Genomic DNA, 21,530 nt, shown 5'->3' with positions numbered 1-21,530 from the left:
AAAAAATAAAAATATATTTTTTAAATATATTTTTAAATAAAAAATATTTTAAAAAATAACTGTTATTAAATTTACAAACACCCCAAATCAATTTATAGCGCTACTGTTTTTTTTAAAAAAAAAAAAATCAACAGATATTTTTTAAAACAAATAAAAAACTATCAATTCACATCAATCAGATGACAATTTAACCCACTAAATTAACCATGATCGATTGGCTTAGCTCTCACATGGCTTGGCATTAGAGTCGGTATCCTATTTCGACGAGTCACCGGATTAATTTGCCAGCACAAGACGAGTTTCATGACATTAATAAGAACCAACTGTTGAAACAGTGATGAACACTATACAACCACTCGAACAGATGCAACCACCCACATGAACCGATCTCCATGATGATTTTTTTAATTGGGAAATTAAATGGGGGCAAGTTAAATAACCAAACAACCTTCAAATCATGAGAGCACATAGTTAATTGGCTAGTAATTGAAATAAAATGAGAAGGATCGCTGAGCTCTCTAATCATTGTAACTCCCCAGCCAGAGTATGGGAAATTAATACGCAAATTACCAATAATCATTTCCCATAATAACAGCAGTGATTACTTGTTGTTTGAAATATTTTTTATTTAAAAGTATACTAAAAAATAATTTTTTTATTTTTAAAAAATAAAAATTAAATTTTTGATTATTTGAGAGTTTATTTGGGACTATGGTTGTAATTGTGATTGTTTTTTAAAGTATTTTTTACATTTGTGATTGTTTTTTAAAGTATTTTTTATATTGAGATATATTTAAATAATATTTTTTTTATTTTTTTAAAAATACTTTTAAGATTAGTACATTAAAACAATTCAAAACAGATTTTTAAAAAAATATTTTTAAGATTAGTACATTGAAACAATTCAAAACATATAAAATAAATTAATTTTTAATAAAAACATTAACCTGCAGTTCCAAACTCTCACCCAACCACGAAAACTTAGTGGGGCAAATCCAAATATTGTCGACCCTAATTTGGGTAGAAGTTGTAACCACTAGTAATGCCCACCAAGGCGATATTATTTGGCAGACAAGAATGCTTTAAAGTCCAAAAACAACAAGGTTTAGTTTTGAAGGCATGATGTCGAAGGTTTCTCCATGAAAAGAAAAAACAACAACAATGGCAATGGCATGATGAGAGTGCTGCTTGCCCGGAGCTGTCTTGATGGAGACATGCACCAGAAAATACGTGCCCGAATGGAAGCAGATAGCTTTCTACTCTCCACGCAAAACCACATAAAAAGTATAAACAACAGTCCATTTGTCTTTCTTGTTCGTTGATGATCGCTTGGTGCTGCTCGGGAGTTTCTTAGCATTAAAACAGACGTTTGGTGAGTGAAATCCTTTAAAAAAAGAGAGGCAAAGGTCTCGCACGGCCAGCATTTTTTAGGGATTCGGTATCTCTGTTGATAATCCGACCTTCAGCCTGCATTAAAAGATGCTATGAACATCAAAACAGCCTGTAAAACGCAGCAAGCATCAATGTCGAGTTTTGAATTTTCACGACACGTCTTCATTAAAAATAGGTTTAATTGTCGTTAATACCAAAGCTTTAAGAGCGGATCCTAGATAACAAGGCTGAGGTTACGAGACTGGAAGGTTTTAAAAGAAAGTTAAAATAATATTATTTTGATAAATAAAAATTTAGGTTTTACTAAAACTAACTAGGTTATAAAATAAATAACATAGGTTTTTTATGAATGTTATTTTTTTTATTTTTTTTAACTCCAACTAGGTTCTAGATTTGTCGGATAACCGGGAATTAAATAACAATAATTAATACTATCCTTCCATAATTTTTTTTTTAAAAAAAAAGAACATAAAGACCTAGTATTATTCATTTAACACGTGACTTACGCGGCTCAAAGCGTGACGATGGTGGAATGCAAAAGAGATGTTCTGCTTGTGTAGCTCAAGATATGTATTGAATTCTTGATGGAAAAAAACAATCAAGATGTATCATACTTAAGTTTTTTTTATCAAGATTTTTTTTTAGATATTAAATATATCATTATATATAAAAAAAAATAATGTATTTATAAAAAAAACTCTTCTATCAAGTTTTTTTCTATACAAATGTGTGGGAGCACGTTAACTTTTGTTTTTAATGTGTTTTAAAAGTGTATTTTTCTTAAAAACCATTAAATGTTAGTGTTTTTATAATGTTTTCTAGCTATTTTAATATATTAATATTAAAACACGAATATAAATTATTTTAATATATTTTTAAATAAAAAACTATATATCACAATAACAAATGTATAAAATTAAATCATTTTGATATAAAAAATCATCAAAATAGCAAACCGTGTTCTTAAAAATTTATTTTTTTTATATATTTTTGATTATTTTGATGTACTGATTTTAAAAGTTATTTTTAAAAAATAAAAAAATTATTTTGATACATTTCAGTATAAATTTTTTTCTGAAAAAAAACTATAATCATACTCCTCATTTAAAAGGGTTTATTCACGTACTAGCTGAACTTAAAATTCAATTAAATTGGTAATGTTAAAAATAAAAAGCTCATTAACCAAGTTTGGCAACAATTAAAAAGTAAGAGGCAATGGGATTGAATAGCCATAGATACCAAATAAGCATTGTGCTTTTGTCTTGTAACCTTTCGTTGCTTTGAGAAACCAGGCAAAGACAATGGTGGAAGCAGAATATCATCATGTGACATTGTTTCATTGCCTTTTCTTTTCCCTAATTCCCTCGACAACATTGCTTAGTTCTAGGTTTTAGTATCCTCCTTGTTATTTTTAATATAAAAAGACTCTTAAATATAATGCATACGTCACCATCTCATCTTCAAATCTTGTCATGTACCAAAAGTTTTTTTTTTTTTCCACTCATGCGGTGGGAATTATTTACAAATTTAAATCTTGTTTAGTATTGCGGTTTAGTTGTATTTTTTTAATTATTTTTTATATTTTTTAATTATTTTAATATATTAATATTAAAAAATAAAAATAAAAATATTATTTCATAAAAAAACTTTAAAAAATAATCTCGAATGGAATTATACTGAGATTAATGTAAAGCTTTAAAGACCACTAATATAGAAAATATTCTTAGGAGATATATCTAAAATTTAATAAAAAAAATAATTTGAGAATTCATGGAGAAAAAAAAAAGTGTTTCTTGAAAACATGTTGTAAACATTAAGCTGAGAATGTATAATATTCATCCCTTTCATGATCAATCACACATGCTTGCCTCTCCTTTGAACTGATTTGGTAGATCAACGTACCTGTAAAATTGTTAGGTGTTTTTTATGAATCTACAATAAATACGGTAACGTTTTATTACTGTATTTAAAATTGGTTTCAAAAATATTTTTTTGTTTTTAATTAAATATGTTTTTATTTCTTTTTATATTTGTTTATTTTATCTTAAAACACTAGCCAAGAATATCTATCATAATAATTGTGCTAATTGTAGTAAATAACATATAACAAATTGTATCATAAGTAATCATTTAAAGAAGTTTGTAGTAAAAATAGGATAGAAACAAGTGGGTGAAATTTTTGTTGTATTTTTTTCAATGTCTGGTGTGTTTGTTTATTACATTCGCCCTTTCACAATGATTCGGTATTAATTATGTAATGATATTTTTTATATTAAAATATTTTTATTGCTAACATCAATATATTAAAAAACTAAAAAATACTTTTTAAAATAAATATATTTTAAAAAAACACCCAACAATAAAGGCTACCACTAATATATCTGTTTTGGAATGTGATTGTGGTTACTTTTTAAAAAAAATTTCGTGTTAAAATATATTAAAATAAATTTTTTATTTTAAAAAATATTTTTAAAATTAGCATATCAAAACGATCTAAAACATACAAAAAAAATTTTTTTTTGGATACTGCGTTCCAAACGCTCTCCTAAATATAACTATATATATTGATAACTAATTATTTAGGGTCTTGAGAGTGTAGTAACAGTAGTAATTTAAAATATTTTTTTATATTGAAATATATTAAAATAATTTTTTTAAATTTTAAAAAATTATTTTTAATGTTAGCATATTAAAATAATCAAAAATATATAAAAAAATCAAAAAATACAGTGCAAACCATTCCAAACACAGCCTGAAATCAAAGTAAGGCAACGTTTCATTGTTACCTAATCAACATCCAATTCCACGTATCCTGGCAGTAAAAAAACAGAAAGAAAAAAACAGAAATTCAACTACTATAAAATCTCCAAGACAAATTATTAGTTGATACTTGCTCGAACATTAAGAGAATTTGATCGATGCATTGCTCAATGGTATGAACTCCTTGTGAAGACGTCATAAAAATTGTTTAAATTAATATTCTCGAAATCTCGAAATCACATACAATATAATGATTAAGGATACCAATCTCGAAATCACATACAATATATTAAAATTATCATATTAACAAATATAATAGTTGATAAGTTAGAATATTAACATACTATATTAACATATCTACTAATAAATACATTATAGTATATTAATTATCAAATCATCACAATTCCTAACATGAATCTATCTACATATCTTACACATACCACATATCCATTATGGTTTTGAGTGCCCAGCCACCTCAACTCCTGGACATTAATTTTTATTTATTTATTTTAATTTAAAGTTGTGTTTTAGTGAATTTAAAAAATCTATTTAATTTTAAAAAATATTAAATTAATATTTTTTAATATTTTTCAAAAGTTTTGATATACTAGTATAAAATATAAAAATAATCTGAAAATATTATTTTAATATATTTTAAAATTTAAAATATTTTTTAAATAAAAAAAATATTCTTATAAGTTGCCCATATTTCTCTTTAAAAATGCCAGGCAACATTTAATTACTTTCTCAGTATTAAAATCGGTAAAAATATAAGTGATAATATTTCTATACTTAAATTTACTCTAAAATATATTTATTTTCTATATTTATCTCTTTAACTAAATACTCTTTTTTTATATTTATTCCTTTTATACCATGACAATAACCAAATTATTATGCTAAAATGTACTATTTTTCTCAACAAATCCTCCCCATCAAATTATTTATTTCTTTTATTTATAATGTAATTTAATTATTTTTTTCATTTTATTTTTACTATCCAATGCTCAGTGTAATTATCCAGCCACGGCTCAACAAAAAGAAAACTTAAAGAGAAAAAAAAATCTTAGATAGAAACATTTTTATTATTTTTAATAAATTATAAGTTTAATTATATATATATATATATATATATATTTCCTCAATATGAATCCGAGGAATAATTGACAGTTATTACAATTTACTGCACCATAAAAACTTTTACACATTTCATGTCAGGCAAGCAGCAGTTAATACCCTCCCTGAACAAATTCTCTTGGGCAAAAATGTAATTAAACCCGACGACCAGGTACACTTAAGTCCAGAAATAAAAGACGAGGTCTATTTCGTAAATTCCGCCCCCCACGAAACTTTATGTTTTCAGGCAAAAATGTAATTAAACCATAAGACCAGGTCCACTTAAGTCCAGAAATAAAAGACGAGGTCAATTTCGTAATTTCCTCCCCCACAAAATCTTAACCTTTTCAATGCCCCACTCTCTCCTCTCTCTCCTTTTATGTTCCTCCACTTCTTGAGAGAGAAGCACAAGCCAGGAAGAACTAAAGAGAGACTATCAAAACATCAACACGCATTATAGAGAGAGATGGTTGATGATTTCATGGTGTGTATAGACAGAATCATAGCAGCCTCAACTTGTTTTGAGCCAGTTCATAATGGAGAAAGAGACAGGAATAGAAGTGATGGTGTTGGTGTTGGTATCGGAGCAACAAGTAAGGATGGTAATGTGAGTGAGAGTGTTGTTTCTGTGAAAGGAAATGAAGAAGGGTCTTCATGTTCTCTGAAGAAAGTAGGGATGGTTGAGTGTAGGATATGTCAAGAGGAAGCTGAGGTTCTTGCTATGGAAGCTCCTTGTGCTTGTAATGGCACCCTCAAGGTCTTTACTTTTCTCTCATGGGTTTTTAATTTATTCTCCCACCTTTTTTTAGTTTGTTCATTGTTGTATTTTTTTTTTGTTATTTATTGGTTTTTTTGGTTGTGAGTTTTTAAATTTTTTTGCTAACGTGTTCGTGGATTTTGATTTTTGAATGGATTCTCTCCTTTATTTTTCCTTCTTCTTAAGTCAAAAGCTGTGTTCTTTGTTTTTGGTGAGGAAATGAGGCTGTTGTTTTATGCTTTTGGGATGTTGGTTTCTCGGGTTCTGAGATTTTTGTTGATTCTTCTGGTGTGCCTTCTGGTTTTTCATTTAACTCTCTCTCTTCCCCCCTCCCTCTCTCTTCGTGGTTCACAGGACTCGGAAATGGAGGTATTTCTGTCGCTTTATTTTTGTAGTGATACACAAATATCAAGGTCTTTCCCTGTCTTGGGTTTATATAATTTTACTTTCTAAATTTGCACTTCAAATTTGTGAACGTGATGATGCTTCGAGAATCGGTTATGTTTTGTATTTTTAAAGTTGGGATTTATTTTTTTTGGCATATTATTAGCTACTTGTACCTTTGTGTATGATATTTAGGTGTTGACAGGTGTGCGCATTTAATGAGCAGACGTGCTTGTTGAAAAGCTGACCTCCTCTTTTTACGCGTAATTTTATTTTCTAAACACTGTTGATTAACGGGGAAGACGAGTGGAAGAAATGTTTCTTGATGATAAACTGACAAGAGGTTTTAAATCGAGTCTATATTTTATAATAAATGTGAATATTAAGATGTAATTTACCTGGATTTCCTTGTTAGCTTGGAAGCTTAAATAGATTTTTGAGAAAAGACTTAATTTTTTGGTATGAAAGAAGGGACTAGTATTTTCCGTACTTTATTTTGTTAAAAGTTCCCTGTTTTTCAACAGGTTTTCTAACAAGTTTATTCTGTTGAGCCACCAATTCCTTACTTCATAGAAATTGTATGTGCCTTTTCTTTTTCTATGCAATAAACCAACCCAGGAAGAAGGAAACACATTTTTCGCATTGATCTGCAGTAAGAAGGACAAATGGAAATAATTTATCTTAAAGTTCTTCATCTGATTGTGATTAACAAGGATGCATTATAATTTGATAGAGTTGATGCATTTTGGATATAATAGAATTTTGATGTTATACTATGCTTAGAGATGTTGGTTGCTTATGATATCTTACCTTTATTTTTAAGATATCCGATATTGAAGGATGGTTTTGGGTTGGGAAGGGTGTGTGATCAAGTATAGATAAGAGATGCATTATTTTCTTATGCTTTCTAGCTGGGTTTTGGCTATCACGTAGGAGAAAAAGAGGAAAGGTTTTGGGGCATGGGGTAGAGGAACTGGCTTGTATTTTAGATACACCACAACTTGCATCTGGTTTAGAGAACAGAATTCTGTTGTTTCCTTTTGTTTTTGTAAATAGGTTGCATCCCTTTTGTGCTTGTTAGTAAACGTTGTTCTTTTATATGTGGCATGTAGTTCCCCTTATACTAATCATCATCTTCAACATTCAAAAAATGCAGTCTAACAACTGTCTGCTGTAGCTTTTTCGTAGTCTTTACTGGTGACCCATGTATTCTATTTCCACTGATGTTTATCAGTGTCACTTGCAGTTTGCTCACAGGAAATGCATTCAGAGATGGTGCAACAAAAAAGGTGACATTACCTGCGAAATCTGTAATCAGGTAAAGGTTTCCCTTTCCACCAGCCTGTGAACTACTTTTTTGTAAATGTGATACATTTCTAGAAGACATGTCAATGCATGATTTTGTATAAATGTGCTTTCTGGTTGGCAGGTTTTCTCACCAAATTATTCCCTTCCACCAGCCCGCATCAATCCTGATGTTATGGCAATTGATATAAGGTAACTAGTAACTACTGGATTCTCCATCATGCATATGTGACCGAGAGTCTGAGAAATAGCAGGGAAAGATCATAGGACAAATGATCAAATAGATACTACCATTATAGAAAATCTATTGCTTCTTACGGTGCCCTAGCCAGCTACCCTTCGGCTCGATTAAAATTGGCCCAATCAGCTCTACCTCCTCCTAACAATTCTTAGTGAATATGATTTCAAATTTTCTTTAACAGTGAAATTAACACAAATGATTTTAGCAAGTTATGGCAAATTTGATGCCCCCTGAAGGTAACGTGGTTTCAACATTTGCGTTCTTGTTGGAAAATGGCATGAAGGAAAAAACTTATTTCATTGAATCAGGTATTTGAAATTAAAGAAAGAAGATTAGGATCCAGTTCTGTGTTGAAAGGGTTCACTCAGTACTATGAAGCTATTAACGCTGACACCAACACCACCAAGATCAATCGGATAGTGATGATTGTGGCCTATGATAGCTTTGCAATCCCTTGCTTGCCTTATTCATGCGTAATATGCTTTGAGTTTCTATATATTGCTGCAGCTTCCAAAAATTTCCCCTTTTTTTTATTTTGTTTTTAATTATCTTTTCAGCATATTTTCTGCATCCTAGCAAAATCTCTTTGAAGTTTTATATGTTTTTCTACATTGCTAACAGGCAAGCATGGGGCCACCACATTGATCTGCATGATTCTCATCTTCTAGCTCTCGAGCATCAATTGCTACAATCAGAGTACGAGGATTATGCTGTTGCCAATACAAGCAGCATTGCTTGTCTTCGATCTGTTGCTCTCATTGTAAGCAAACTGTATCTGAACAATTTTCTTATGTGTATCAATGCTTTTATGTGCTTACAAGCTAATTTTGGTCACCATTATGTGCAGTTGCTTATAATTTTGCTGCTCCGCCAAGCTCTAATGGTTACAAGGGATTCAGGGATGGTGCAAGAATCATCAACTTTCTTCAGTGTAAGTCTATGATGCCCGTTATAGTTCAGATACATTTGTGAATGTACAGGTTTATGCACTACACAAACCAAAGTCAGGTGGATTAACTCGATCCCAGTATACTATCAAAATTTTGATATTTGACTTTCAGTTTCAGGTTTCGCTTCTTCAATTTGCTGGTTTTCTTTTGCCATGCTATGTGATGGCCCGCTCTTGGTACATTGTGCAAAGCCGAAGGAGAAGACATGTATATCTTTTGATCATTCACTCTGCTGGGTTTGCTATTATTCTATTTGATGTGTTAAATTTGTTCTTTGTTTTTTTCTTGTACAGGGATAAGAGAGACATCATTGATGTGAGCTACATTCACTCTGAAAGAGAAGCGGTTTTCTTGTTTTTGCTTCTGATAGGCAAGCTCCTTTGTCCATAGCAATTTGTCAAGTGGTATTTCAAGTAACAGCAATCAAATGGGTTGAGAATCAACTGGAAAAGCATTTTTTAAGTATTAGGGTTTTTGTTAAGTTACCTAAGAACTCAAGAAAATGTAAATGTGAGAAAAATGAGTTCATTAGGTTTTTATATTTCATGTTAGTGATGCCATCAATCTTATAAAGCTTCTTGTTGGATATTGCAAGAAATGATTACATGTCTAGAAGAGATTGATTACTGTAAACATCTGGTGCATTGTTTAGTTTCATTGAACAAACTGCGAAGTTTGGTGTTGCAAGTAGCTAGAAACAAAACAGCCCAGCGGTCATCACGCCAAACCATTCAGCTGATCCTGCATTGGAACACTACTTTTATTGCAAGCAGAATCCTAGAAGCAGGATTGGTCTGAATCCCTTCTTGGTCGCAAACCACGTGTCTTCTAGTATTGAAGCCATTGCTTTGAAACCACGTGTCTTCTAGTATTGAAGCCATTGCTCTGAAATGGCATCATAAAATTATCGAAACAGATAGTATTTTTGGAAAATGGAACAGGGTACCGAAGTCATAGGATATCAGAATGGAAAGTTATGGGTCGGCTAGCTAGGGAAGAAGACCCGAAGACGATACAGTTCAACCTTCTTGCATTCAGAAGGTTCATGCAAGGGTTCGACAGTGCGATCCTCTGTCGTAAACACCTGTCATGAGTCGTGACCCCTGTAACCACAATACGTATCAATCCTGCGGCACAGTTCATCTTTGAAGAGTGTAGAACTGGGCTCCCACGCCGTATAGTTACTGGCCCTGACAGAAAACTTTCAAATGATGGATATGGATTTTTTTTTTCCCTGTATTTTCGAGCTCCTTTAGGTGTGACAGAAAACTAAACCCAGCTTCTAGCTCTTGAGAAAATCCATTTTTGTCATGAATTGCAACTTGTAAGGGTTCCCAGCATAGCATGTCTCATCCGATTTCCTTGAAGAAAAAAGAAAAGAGCAAACAACAACAATTAACACATATAATGTTTTGCAAAAACAGAACTTCAACTGGAAGCCAACCATTATCAAGGAAAGTTGTCGCACCCAACAACTGGAAAACATAGAGTTTACTTTCAGGAAGATAATATTGCGTGCAGGTTTTGAAACTGCGAGAGATTCCTCGGGCATTCCTTTGATAGCTTGTATATACAGAATGCAGCGCTGCGCATAGTGGCATTACCTATTACTGTCCGTGCAGCTTGAAGAGCTCACTAAGACCTACAGCTCGGGAAAAAGACGGTATTTTCTATATTCTATATCCATCCGGGAGGAAAGAACAAGAGATAAACTGTTAATTGTATTACAATAAGGTGGCAATGATATTCGAAATGCTCTACAGAAGTTGGATGGGCCTGACAAAAATCATAATCATGGTCTGTGGATGCGTGTAAAGAATTCGGCACTGCAGTGAGTGAAATACTTGAATGGTCATAGCAATATGATGGGATGGGCCACGGAAAAGCTCTGAGAGTATGAAAAACAGAAGGAAAAAATCAATAGAATATCGCTAGAGTGAGAAATTTAGAAATAAACAGTGTCCAGATTTGACTTGAATGATAGATATAGAACAATCCCAAACAATAAAGCAATCTCTACAAAAAGCTGTAGTCTGAGTATGAAATCAATGCAAGCGAACAGTGTGGACATTGCCTGCATATCTAAGAGCATTTCCTATCACATTTGTCGTTGGAACTGACCTCCCAAAGGAACTGATCTCCCAAGTAAACTAAATGCAAGATTCTTACAACTTCTGTGATTGTAAACAATAGAAAATCAATAAACAAAATCCGAATTGGCTACAATAAGTTCAGGTCTCAAAAGGATAGTTCATGCCAGTGCAACAGTCTATACAATATATTTTATCACCTTAAGGTCTTGAACATATTCATGAGGAAGAACATGTTTATTAGCATAATCAAGATTTCTATGTTATTGTCTGTATCAAGAGAAGACTCGAAAAGAACCTCGAAGTCACTCAACATGATAAAGTAATAATAACAATCATGAAATCAGTCTTGAATTGCCTCGAGGAGACATTTTGGATTTATGAAATCAAACAAGGTACCAACTTGCTGCAGCGACAACAGAGTTGCATAATTCTTTTTTGTTCTAGTCTGTGAATTTGTGCCTTCAAATCCTACAGCAACTTGGAGTGATTACCTTTCAATCATTACAATCTTGAAAACCATAAGGACATGGCAAAGTAATTCATACAATTCCTGGTTTGCAAACAACAAAATGTAGAATTTCATCAAAGACAGCCTTCATTGCTTCACCACTTTTAAACACACCAACATCCAATCACCAGAATAGCAAATCATTAATTATTAACAAAAATTAAAGGGTATGGAAGATTTACTGTTAATCTACACCTATTTTATTTTATTGTAGGTTATAACAGTAATTTATGGTGTTTTGTTTTTTTTGTTTTTTTGTTTTTTTATTATTATTTTTTTAATTTTTTAATTTTATCTTTTAATATTAGAATGGTTGAAAATTTAGTTTTTATAATTTATTTTTTTATTTTTTTAAAGAGCTAACACACTTTGTGGTTCCTTAATTTATGAGTTTGATGGATTTTTTAATTAAATTTAATTTTATTATCATTTATTTTTTATATATATATTTAAAAAAAAATTTAAAATTTTTATTAAACTTTATAAGTTTTTAAACTTGTTCATAAATTTAGTTGGTTGACTTGATTTGTCGAGCTAACTTTTTATTTTTTTATTTCATTTTTAAATATAATATTTATTCCAAATCTCAATATTGGATCAGTGTTGAATTCTATAATTAGTGTTCGATTCTACAATCTTTTATTTTTATTATTATTTAATTAAATAAATAAAATTTTAAAACATAAATTATAATTGTAATGAAGTTGATAACTCAGTTCGTAAATTTGACAAGTTTATTTACTAACTGAATATGTTTTTAATTTTTTTAATTTTATTTTTTAATATTAAATTAATTAGAAAATAAATTGCATGATTTATTTTTTATTTATCTTTTTATAGAAGTTCAAGTAAATATCTATTTTGAAGTTAGTGTTTAGCTTTAAAAATATATATTTTGATTATATAATTAAATAAAAAAACTATTAAACTCAATAAAATTCATTACTGGATACTGAAATTAATCCAATTCATCATTGTATTAATTTTTTTAAAAAAAACAAATTCTAATCATATTTGTATCAATTATCCGTTTACTTATGCTGCCATCAAAATTCTCCAAACTCTTAACTATTTTCCTAACATTTTAAGAAAAATTGATATGATAGCGGCAGACAACAAGTCAATAAACCGGCAAGTCTCTATACCCCAGGCAAGTCCCTTCCAAGATTCAAAACCTGATTTCTCCCCACAAACCAGTTCCATTGCTGCAATCCTGTTGGGCAGCACGTTCACTGTCAACATCTCTAATACTGGCACAAAACCTCTGAAACAAAGTAGAGAACCGTCTTACATATTTTTCTTTAAGAAAGCATTGAACTTCAGTTTTCGTTTCCTCATTTGTCTCAGCAACCAAACATAAATCAAAGAAGATAAGGCTGATGCATAGAGTAGTTAGCTAAATTACTCAATTTCCTTGGAAGGATAATGCAATCTAATCAACTCAATTTAACAAAAGAACAGAGAGCAAAGTTAGATTGCAAAACATCCAAAAGCAAAGCAATAGCAATCATAAGAACCCGGGAACAAGACCACAAGAACTGTTTGTTTGTTTGTTTTTTCGAAAAAGTAAAACTCACCACTCTACTAACTGGAAGCGTGTATAGCCCACCCAGATGGGCAAAGAAAATGCACCGCCAGGTTGAATGAGTTGACCCAGCAAGGGTGCTGATGCCCACCACACCTGGCTAGTTTTAGAATTATACAGGGTCTGCTTTTAACAGCATGCACAAACCATCAGGCAATATCAGCTTCAGTATGATGCTCAGCATAGTGGTTTATGCTTTAAGAATTATAATCACTTCTAAAAATGCAAAATTTTCCAAGCAATCTATGAAGTTCAACGACAACTGAAATATGTAAGAGCATGGATATAGCTGGAAATTAGTAAACCTCAATGCCACCAGTCATTGAAACATGCAATTATCGAAGAAAAAAAACGCAAACTCTTTTTTAGCTCAGTTTTCATCTTCATGTTTTCTCCTCTTCTTCGTTTTCCTTTGGCCCTCATCTTTCAATCTATCCTTCCCTTCCCTCTCCTCCTCCTTTACCTTTAACTCTACCTCTACTTCTCCACTCTTCCTCTTCTTCTTCTTCTTCTTCATTTCCTCTTCTACTTTGATATCAACTCTGCCCACCACTTTACCCTCGTTCTCTTCAAACTCTGTCTTTTCCTTCTTTACTTCATTGCTTCTCTCGGTTTCCTCTTCCAAATCACCCTTCCTCCTCCTCCTCCTCCTCTTCCTCTCTGTCTCCTCCTCTGCCGCATTACCCTCTACATTGACCTCCTTTTTCAATCTCTGCTCGTTATTATTCACTAGCCCGGATTGACTCGCCTCCACTCTCTGAATCTGAGCTGAATCCCTTTTGTGTTTCCTGCGATCGAATTTTGAATGAAGGCGTGCCAACTCATCGAAAGCGGCGGCGGTGCGACGAAGATAAGCATTTAAGGCCTGGGATGCGCCGGTGTCGGTGGAGACGAACTTGGACAGGATAGAGGCCGCTTTGGCGATTGTCACCGGAGTTGAATCCGTGATCTCGCCGGTCACCGTCTTCATGTTTTAGGGTTTTAAGGATTTGCTAAAAACCTGTCGTTTAGACTTTTTGGATAATGCTCTATATCATAAGGAACGGTCCGGTTCAGCTGTTTTAGTTGGGCTCCGTTTGGGTTATTGGGTCTTCCAACCATTCGTGGCCCGTATAGGTTGGGCTGGGTTTTAGAAAATGGTAAACATGCATTTTGCTTGAAATATTGTCCACAGGCATGTGTTTAGTTGTTCACCGCCCGCCAAATTTTATTTTTCATTTCTATTTTTTAATTAAAAAAATTAAACAATGTGTTTATTTGTTAAGAATAGAGACGAATTAAAAAATAAATAAATCAATATTTTAATATTTTTCATAAGAAATCAAAACCATAATTTAAATAATAACAATCTTAATATTATTGTATTCATAATAATCTGGCTGTAAAATATATTTTTTATTTTATTTAAATTCAGCATTATCATAAAAGTTGTATATTGTTAACAAAAATAATATAATATTATATTTTATTTATAATAAAAATTAAACTTGTGGAACTGACTAGAAAATAATTTTTTTAATTTTTTACATTGATAAAAAAATAAACAAATGTTGTGCTGTTCATATCTTTTCTTTATTCAGAAAATAGTAAAACCCCATAAAGAAAAAAAATATAAAAAACACTAAATTTATTAAACTTATTTTTATTTAAGTTGGGTAAAAAATAATAATTTTTTGGACAAACATTAACTGTTTTTGGCAGTAGTGTTCGCAAACAAATATTAGCTTTAGTTTAAAAAAATAATTGTGCAAAGATAACAGATAAAATGATTATAATAATAGAACTAGAGTTAAATAAATATAAAAATCAAGGGAACAAATAAAGAAATGGGCTAGTAAAAAAATAAAAGAGGCTTTTTGGGCATTTCCTGCGAGTCTGAAAGTTACACAAGCGAGATTTGCGTAACTAGTTAAATCTTGCTACTTTGAAGAGAAAAAATTATAGCTGTGCTAATCTGAAAAATATTTTTTTTTATGCATGCTAGATTAAAAAAAAATCTCATTTATTCTATGCTAGATTAAAAAAAAATCTCATTTATTATAAAAATTTCTATTAAATTTGCATTATAAGAATCATATTTAAAAAAAAAATCTACAGCAAAGGAACTGCATAATTAAAAAATAGTATAGGGGTTATACTAAAAAAAATGTCAAAAATATAGGTAAAGTGTAACACCCTACCCCATTAACAAAATATTATCCGTTTTGACTTATAGAGTTTCACAATTTTATTTTTGACAGCCACACATAACTCCAAAATATATCTTATTAATCAAAATAAAAATATTAAAATTCTTTTTCAGATTTTTATTTATCGATATGGAATATTATAATTCATCCTTTTAAAGAGTTTGACGATTCTATTAATATTATAAAACAGTCAATAAGTCGGAATATCAAATATAACATCTCACCTTACTACTAAAATATTATCTATTTTGGCTTATAAAATCTCATAGATTTGTTCCTACCAATAATACATAATTTCAAAATAAATTTTAGTAGTTAATATAATAAGAATATTCATATAACATCCTTCTTTATATCCTCATCCATAAATATAGAATATTACAGAATGATTAAAAGATTTTTTTATTTGTTTTGGAAAAACTAGCTTACTCTAGGTTAAAACAATGAAAATTCGATTCAATGGTAATAATATAACATGATGGTTACGGTGGTGAAAAATAAGGGGAAAAAAAGCAAGCTAAGATTGATGGAACTTTTATGGAATAAGAAAACGATTTAATTTTAAATGACAAATAAATGCATCTAACAAGAAAATACAAACATTTTCAAAGGATTTATCAAATAATCAATTGACAAAACAAAAGCATGATGTAATCTTGTCTGGAAAAGAGAAAGAAAGGTGACAATTTTGTCAAACCATTGAATATATACATGTTTTTGTTATTATTTGGATGAAGGCTTCTTGTCATTATCATTAAGAAAATGAAAAGAGAAAAGAAACAATGGAGTAGGTTGTTTTCTTGGCCAAAAGTTTGTGCATGAAAATGATATTTTCACATTCAATATACCTTTTGGAACTCTGAAGGTAGATGTTGACCGCATCAACCTTTGTAATCATTCAACCAACTTTTTTTTAAAAAAAAAACTAAAAAATTTATAATGATTTAATTTGGTTTTAATTTTTTATTTCATCCTTGATCAAATATTAAAGTTTGTTGTTTAATAGTGTGCTTTTGATTGTGTTTTAAAAATATGTTTGTTTTTAAATAAATATTAATTTATTTTTTTCAGTGATTTTTAATTATTTTAATATATTAATGTCAAAAATAATAAAAAAATCTAGATAAAAAATATTTTAATATATCTTTAAGTCAAAAAAATTATACATTACAATACCAAACACACATTTTAAATAATATTTTGATTGGAATTGAGAATGGTAAAAAAAAATAATTTATTCAGGTTCATCAAATATGCTCATGAAACTTGGAATTCAAGAATTGAAGGTGTGAATTGATAAATTTCAAACATGTAGAAACAATACAATGAAATGAAACCTAATTCAAGGATGCAAGAGGATGTTTCACGGTGTTGAGATAACAGGTTTTTTTAGTATTTTTTATTTAAAATATATATTATAATAATATTTTTTTAATATTACTACGTCAAAAAGATATAAAAAAATCAAAAAATTAATTAAAAAAATCAAAAATTTTAATTTTTTCAAAATACAAAAATAAACTGTTTCTATACTTAAAAATGATATTAAAGTCTTGGTTAAATAATAATTGATGAAAAACAAAATAACATTAATAAACATTAATAATCAAGTGTGCTTGTACTTGTTCATACATGTTATTGCAATGGATTTCAATATCATCATTAAACAAGATTCATGCCAAAACTCCAGATTTGATGTCCTTTTCATTCGACATAGGAATCCATGATTTCTGCCATGATTTCCGTTGGCTTCATCGTGGTAAAGAGAAGCCATGGCCATGGCTTCCTGGTCAATGATGACCGACGAACTATCAATCTACTGCTCAGTCCCTTAAAATAATTTAATAAAAGTCAAGGAAAATGGTAATCAAAGAAGATAGTTTTTCTTCCCGTTCGATCATCAATGGGGGCATGGGTTATGCCGATTATTAAGTATTTAATGATCTCATCTCAGGGGAAAAAAAAAAAAAGCAGCCTGAAATTGTAAGCTTTTATAAATATAGCAGTTTCATTAATTACATTAATCAATTATTGAAGAGATTTGTTTTCCTTGTATTTTAATATATTTTTTATTTGATATCAAATCCATTAGTTTGTTACTTGTTTTTTTAAAGATTCCCTTCATATTTTTCATATAAAATTAATTAAATAACTCAAATAATCTCAATTTAATAAAATTATTTTTTTCTATGGAAATAGTTAAAAAATTTAGTAATAAGATTCGAAAATAAATGTTATTTTAATTTTCTATATAAAAATTAAGTTTTTTTTTTCAAAACAAAGAGATTTTAAGGCTACTTTGATGCTTTTCTCTAGATAGAAAAAAAGGACTATTTTTTAAAAAAAATAATGGAGAATTTAAATAATGATATTAAATATTAAGTCTATTTATTTTATTTTAAAATTAATTCTATCAAATAAAGTCAAGACTATTCAATTAGGTTGAAGATCATCGATACTGAGACTGTTAAGTTATTTTAGTAGTTTTTAATGCATAAATAGAGCCATGTTTAATTTTCATTTTATTTCTTATTCTTTATTATTATTCCCATTTTATTAATTGCCTTCGACCAAATACTTGCAATACAATAATAAAAACTTTCATTTTCATTTTGTAATATCTGGTATCAAACAACACCTCAACTTCTGATACATTTACAACGCTTTGTTTTCATCTTTTACTCTATTTTCAATGCTATCAAGTAAAAGGGAGACATTACAATTTTTTTTCTTTTCTTTTAATTTTATTTATCGAATTCTCTCTCTCATTTTATCCTCTGCAAACAGTGCTAGTGGCATTATAAATAAAAATAATTCATATATAAATAGCATTTTTAGAACATGGTAATAGATTTTTTAAAAATGTTTTTAATATATATATATACACCCCTCAACAAAACAATTCCTGATTTTACCACCTAAACTTTGTTGTGTTTTGTATTCACTCCTGAACAGCAAAAATTGATAGAAAGACTCATAAATTTTTTACCTCCTAGTCAATTTTTAATAGTAATTATTTGTGTGGATATAAAATTTTCATTCAAAACATTATTCTCAATCAAATAAAATGTCCTGTGAATGAATTAGTTTACATGAAAGTCTTGTTGTTGAAAATGATACAAATATCACATAATAGTCTTGCAAAATTCAATTGTTAAAAAGAATAAATCATTCAATCTATGAGATCCCCTAATAAAATTCACTTGCAGTTTTGAAACTAGCTAAAATTTATTTTGTTTTGTTTTTCAAAATCAAGCATCAATTAAGCATTGAACTAGGTATTAAAAAGTTTCCTTGATATTGCAATATTTATGTATGAAGGTGTTAAAAAAACTATCAAGTTAAATTTTAAATTAAGGTAATTTGAATAGATAAAATTTTAAAAAAAATCAAGAAACAATAAAAGGGTTGAACCTTCTCTTGCCCGTGTATTTTCGTTCATGAATTTGACAAGAAAAAGTGGTTGAATGACTTCTAATTGTTCAATTTTCATCATATAACTATAATATTTAAAATTAATAAAATTTCATTTAATTTTGATAAACCAGGCATAATATTATTTTTCTTGATACCACACGACCTCCTAGCCAAGGCAGCTAAAGCAATCTACCAAGTGTAATGCTAGATAAATTTCAACGTCAAATAATTAAATTAAAAGAAAAACAATTTGAGGGACCAAACTAAAAAAAGACAAAAAAAGAAAGAAAGAAAGAGAAAACACCATTGCAATTCAAGCGTTTTGTTTATAGTGCTGCAATACTTTTGTCACGTGACTAGGTTTTCTTCTTAATTAATGCGGGCCTGATTAATGGATGTTCCTAGAAAATTTATTGAGAGTAATTTAATATTTCTAAATAGTCACAATAATTTTTTCATTTAGAGTTTATTACAAAAAAGGTGACACAAGTATTACATCACAGTCTTCCAGAATTCACTTGCAAAAAAAATATCAACCGTTCGATCTATGAGATTCACTACTAAAATTCACTCGCAATTAGATGTGTTACCGGATAAAACAATACTTTATTTATTTCTTGAATTAATATTAATTATTTTCCCTTAAATATTTAAAACAATTAGAAGTATTACCATATTCACTAGTATTTACATGTTCGGTATTTATAAGTTAAAAAAAATCATAAAATTTTGAATTCCTACCATATCTGTGCCAATATTTTTTTTTTTTTTAAAAGAGCTCAATACTCCACTGTAAATTATTTGTGCCAATATGTTTTTTTAAAAAGAGCTCAATACTCCACTGTAAATTATAAAATATATAACATTATGAATTGAAATAATATGTTTATTATTTTATTTTTTATTTTCAAGATATTTTTTATTTTTATTTTTATATATTTTTACTCAAACTTAGATATAATAATTTGTTTTGATTCACATACCTATCTTTGATATTGAAAATAATAAATTTGTTTATCAGTGTAATTACAATTTTTTTCAAATAATTTATTGTATTAAAATATATGTTTATAATTTTTTTATTTTTTAAAATTATTTTTTATATTAGCATATCAAAATAACTTGAAAATATTAAAAATATATTAATTTAAATTTTTTTTAAAAAAACTTTTAAATTCGCTAAGAACAAAACCGAGATAGCAAGTATAGTCTTTGCCTAATCATGGGGTTTGGAATAGCTTCACTTTCAAAGCATATAGAATGCAAGTGGCAATCTGGATTTGGGATTCTTATCTGTTTATTAATAAGGTCAAACTAAAATAATGTATAGGCACAATTCAATTGAAAAATGTCCAATCAAGATTTATTGTAGAAACGCTAAGAGCTAAAAGAATATGAACTACCACACCAATTCATGGATTGTCAAGCTATGGATGTCTCGTCCATGGAGTGTGAACGATGGCAAAAACAGGAGAATTACAACTCCAGCCTATGCACCAGGGCCAAGGATAATCACTCTGAATTTGCATAATGATTTTTTTAAAATTTTTTTAAATTGATACTTTATTTTTTTTTCTATGGTATTGGTTATGATAATTTGTTGTTATGGTTGCCTTTGGGTTTTTTTTTTAATTTAATTTTTTTATATTAATTTTATTTAAGAATTAATTTGGTATTTTGTTTTGGTTGCTACCACATAATTTTTTTTTCTCCTTTCTTTTTTTTTTTCTTGGATTCACACTGATTTGTTAAGGTTTAAAATTTTCCTTTATTTTATTTTTTGTTTTTTTAAATTTAATCATTGTTTTTTTATTACTATTTCCAACTTTAAAATCTTTTTAATTGATTTTTATTTTTTAATTTCATTCACTTATGACTGATTTCACTTAACTTTTATATTAACTTTTATTCTTGTTTTTTTAATTATTTTTTGTTTAATTTTTTTCAATTGATTTTTTTTTAAATTTTACTTGAGTGCTATTTATTGTGTTAGATCTTTTTTTAATATTGATTTTGATTTTTTTATTTGACAACTAATAAATGTTTCTAGGCTAGTTTAAATATTAATTAAAATCACTTTTTTAATCAAATAATCTCAAGTCCCGACGCCTCACATCAACATGACTACGTGCATTTTAGAAAATTTAATAATTTTTTTAAAATATTAATCTTGAAATTTAAATATATAAAAAAATAATAAAGTGAGCTTATTTCATCAATTACCGAACTACTTAATATTTCTTTATTTCAACATGCTTCCAATGTTGGATGGGATTCTCAGAAATATATGAATGGAATAACAATTTATTTTTATATTGTAAAAATAAAGGAACTATTTTATTCTTGATAGACGGAAGCTTTCCTATTTTTAACTATGAAAACTTTCCATAGTTAAAAATACCTAAATGTTCTCATATCGTAGCTCCAAAATCATTGTCACATTTTTAAAAAAAATATTGAAGTTTTTTTTTATATAGTTTATTTATTATTATTATGTAAAATAAAATAAATAAGTATTTTTATAACTTAATTGCATAATCAAACAATAAAATATTTATGAATATTTTGTATAGCTATTTTTATTTTTTCACTATAATATCTAGTGTCAGTGTTAGCTCAACCCTAGTTACTATGGTTTTAATTATATTTTTTTTTATAATATTTTAACATTAGTTTTTAAATAGAATAATACGGGCGACGGTAAAAGGCTAATATTAGAAGGATGTTTCGTGTTCTCAAAAAATCTATTTTTAATTAAAAATTAATATTTTTATATATTTTGAATAGTTGTAATATGTTAAACTTAAAAATAATTTTTAAAAAATAAAAAACT

General features: G+C 28.8%; 2 protein-coding genes across 5 annotated transcripts; one reads left to right on the top strand and one right to left on the bottom strand.

Annotated features, from left to right (window-relative positions):
* The first annotated feature begins 5,628 nt into the window (after positions 1-5,628).
* LOC105134619 (uncharacterized) lies at positions 5,629-9,465 on the top strand. 3 transcript variants are annotated; one of them, XM_011039093.1, is made up of 7 exons: positions 5,629-6,025; positions 7,644-7,727; positions 7,839-7,906; positions 8,577-8,715; positions 8,803-8,886; positions 9,023-9,112; positions 9,199-9,465. In XM_011039093.1, exons 1-7 carry the CDS (start codon positions 5,735-5,737, stop codon positions 9,202-9,204), a joined length of 762 nt encoding a protein of 253 aa, XP_011037395.1. In that variant the 5' UTR covers positions 5,629-5,734; the 3' UTR covers positions 9,205-9,465. The 3 variants fall into 3 exon arrangements, with proteins under 3 accessions (XP_011037395.1, XP_011037394.1, XP_011037396.1); XM_011039092.1 differs by having other exon boundaries at positions 5,631-6,025; positions 9,017-9,112; XM_011039094.1 differs by having other exon boundaries at positions 5,632-6,025; positions 7,656-7,727; positions 9,017-9,112.
* A 306-nt stretch (positions 9,466-9,771) lies between these two features.
* LOC105134618 (protein PXR1-like) lies at positions 9,772-14,114 on the bottom strand. 2 transcript variants are annotated; one of them, XM_011039091.1, is made up of 3 exons: positions 13,084-14,114; positions 10,374-10,793; positions 9,772-10,266 (listed from the first exon to the last, which is right to left on the bottom strand). In XM_011039091.1, the coding sequence occupies exon 1, from the start codon at positions 14,059-14,061 to the stop codon at positions 13,462-13,464; it is 600 nt and encodes a 199-aa protein (XP_011037393.1). In that variant the 5' UTR covers positions 14,062-14,114; the 3' UTR covers positions 9,772-10,266; positions 10,374-10,793; positions 13,084-13,461. The 2 variants fall into 2 exon arrangements, with proteins under 2 accessions (XP_011037393.1, XP_011037392.1); XM_011039090.1 differs by lacking the exons at positions 9,772-10,266; positions 10,374-10,793 and adding an exon at positions 12,772-12,882.
* Positions 14,115-21,530: the final 7,416 nt, after the last annotated feature.

This window comes from Populus euphratica, unplaced genomic scaffold (assembly GCF_000495115.2).
Source record: "Populus euphratica unplaced genomic scaffold, PopEup_1.0 scaffold213.1, whole genome shotgun sequence".
In the NCBI taxonomy this organism is placed as follows: Eukaryota; Viridiplantae; Streptophyta; class Magnoliopsida; order Malpighiales; family Salicaceae; genus Populus; species Populus euphratica.
This window is presented reverse-complemented; position numbering and strand designations above follow the sequence as displayed.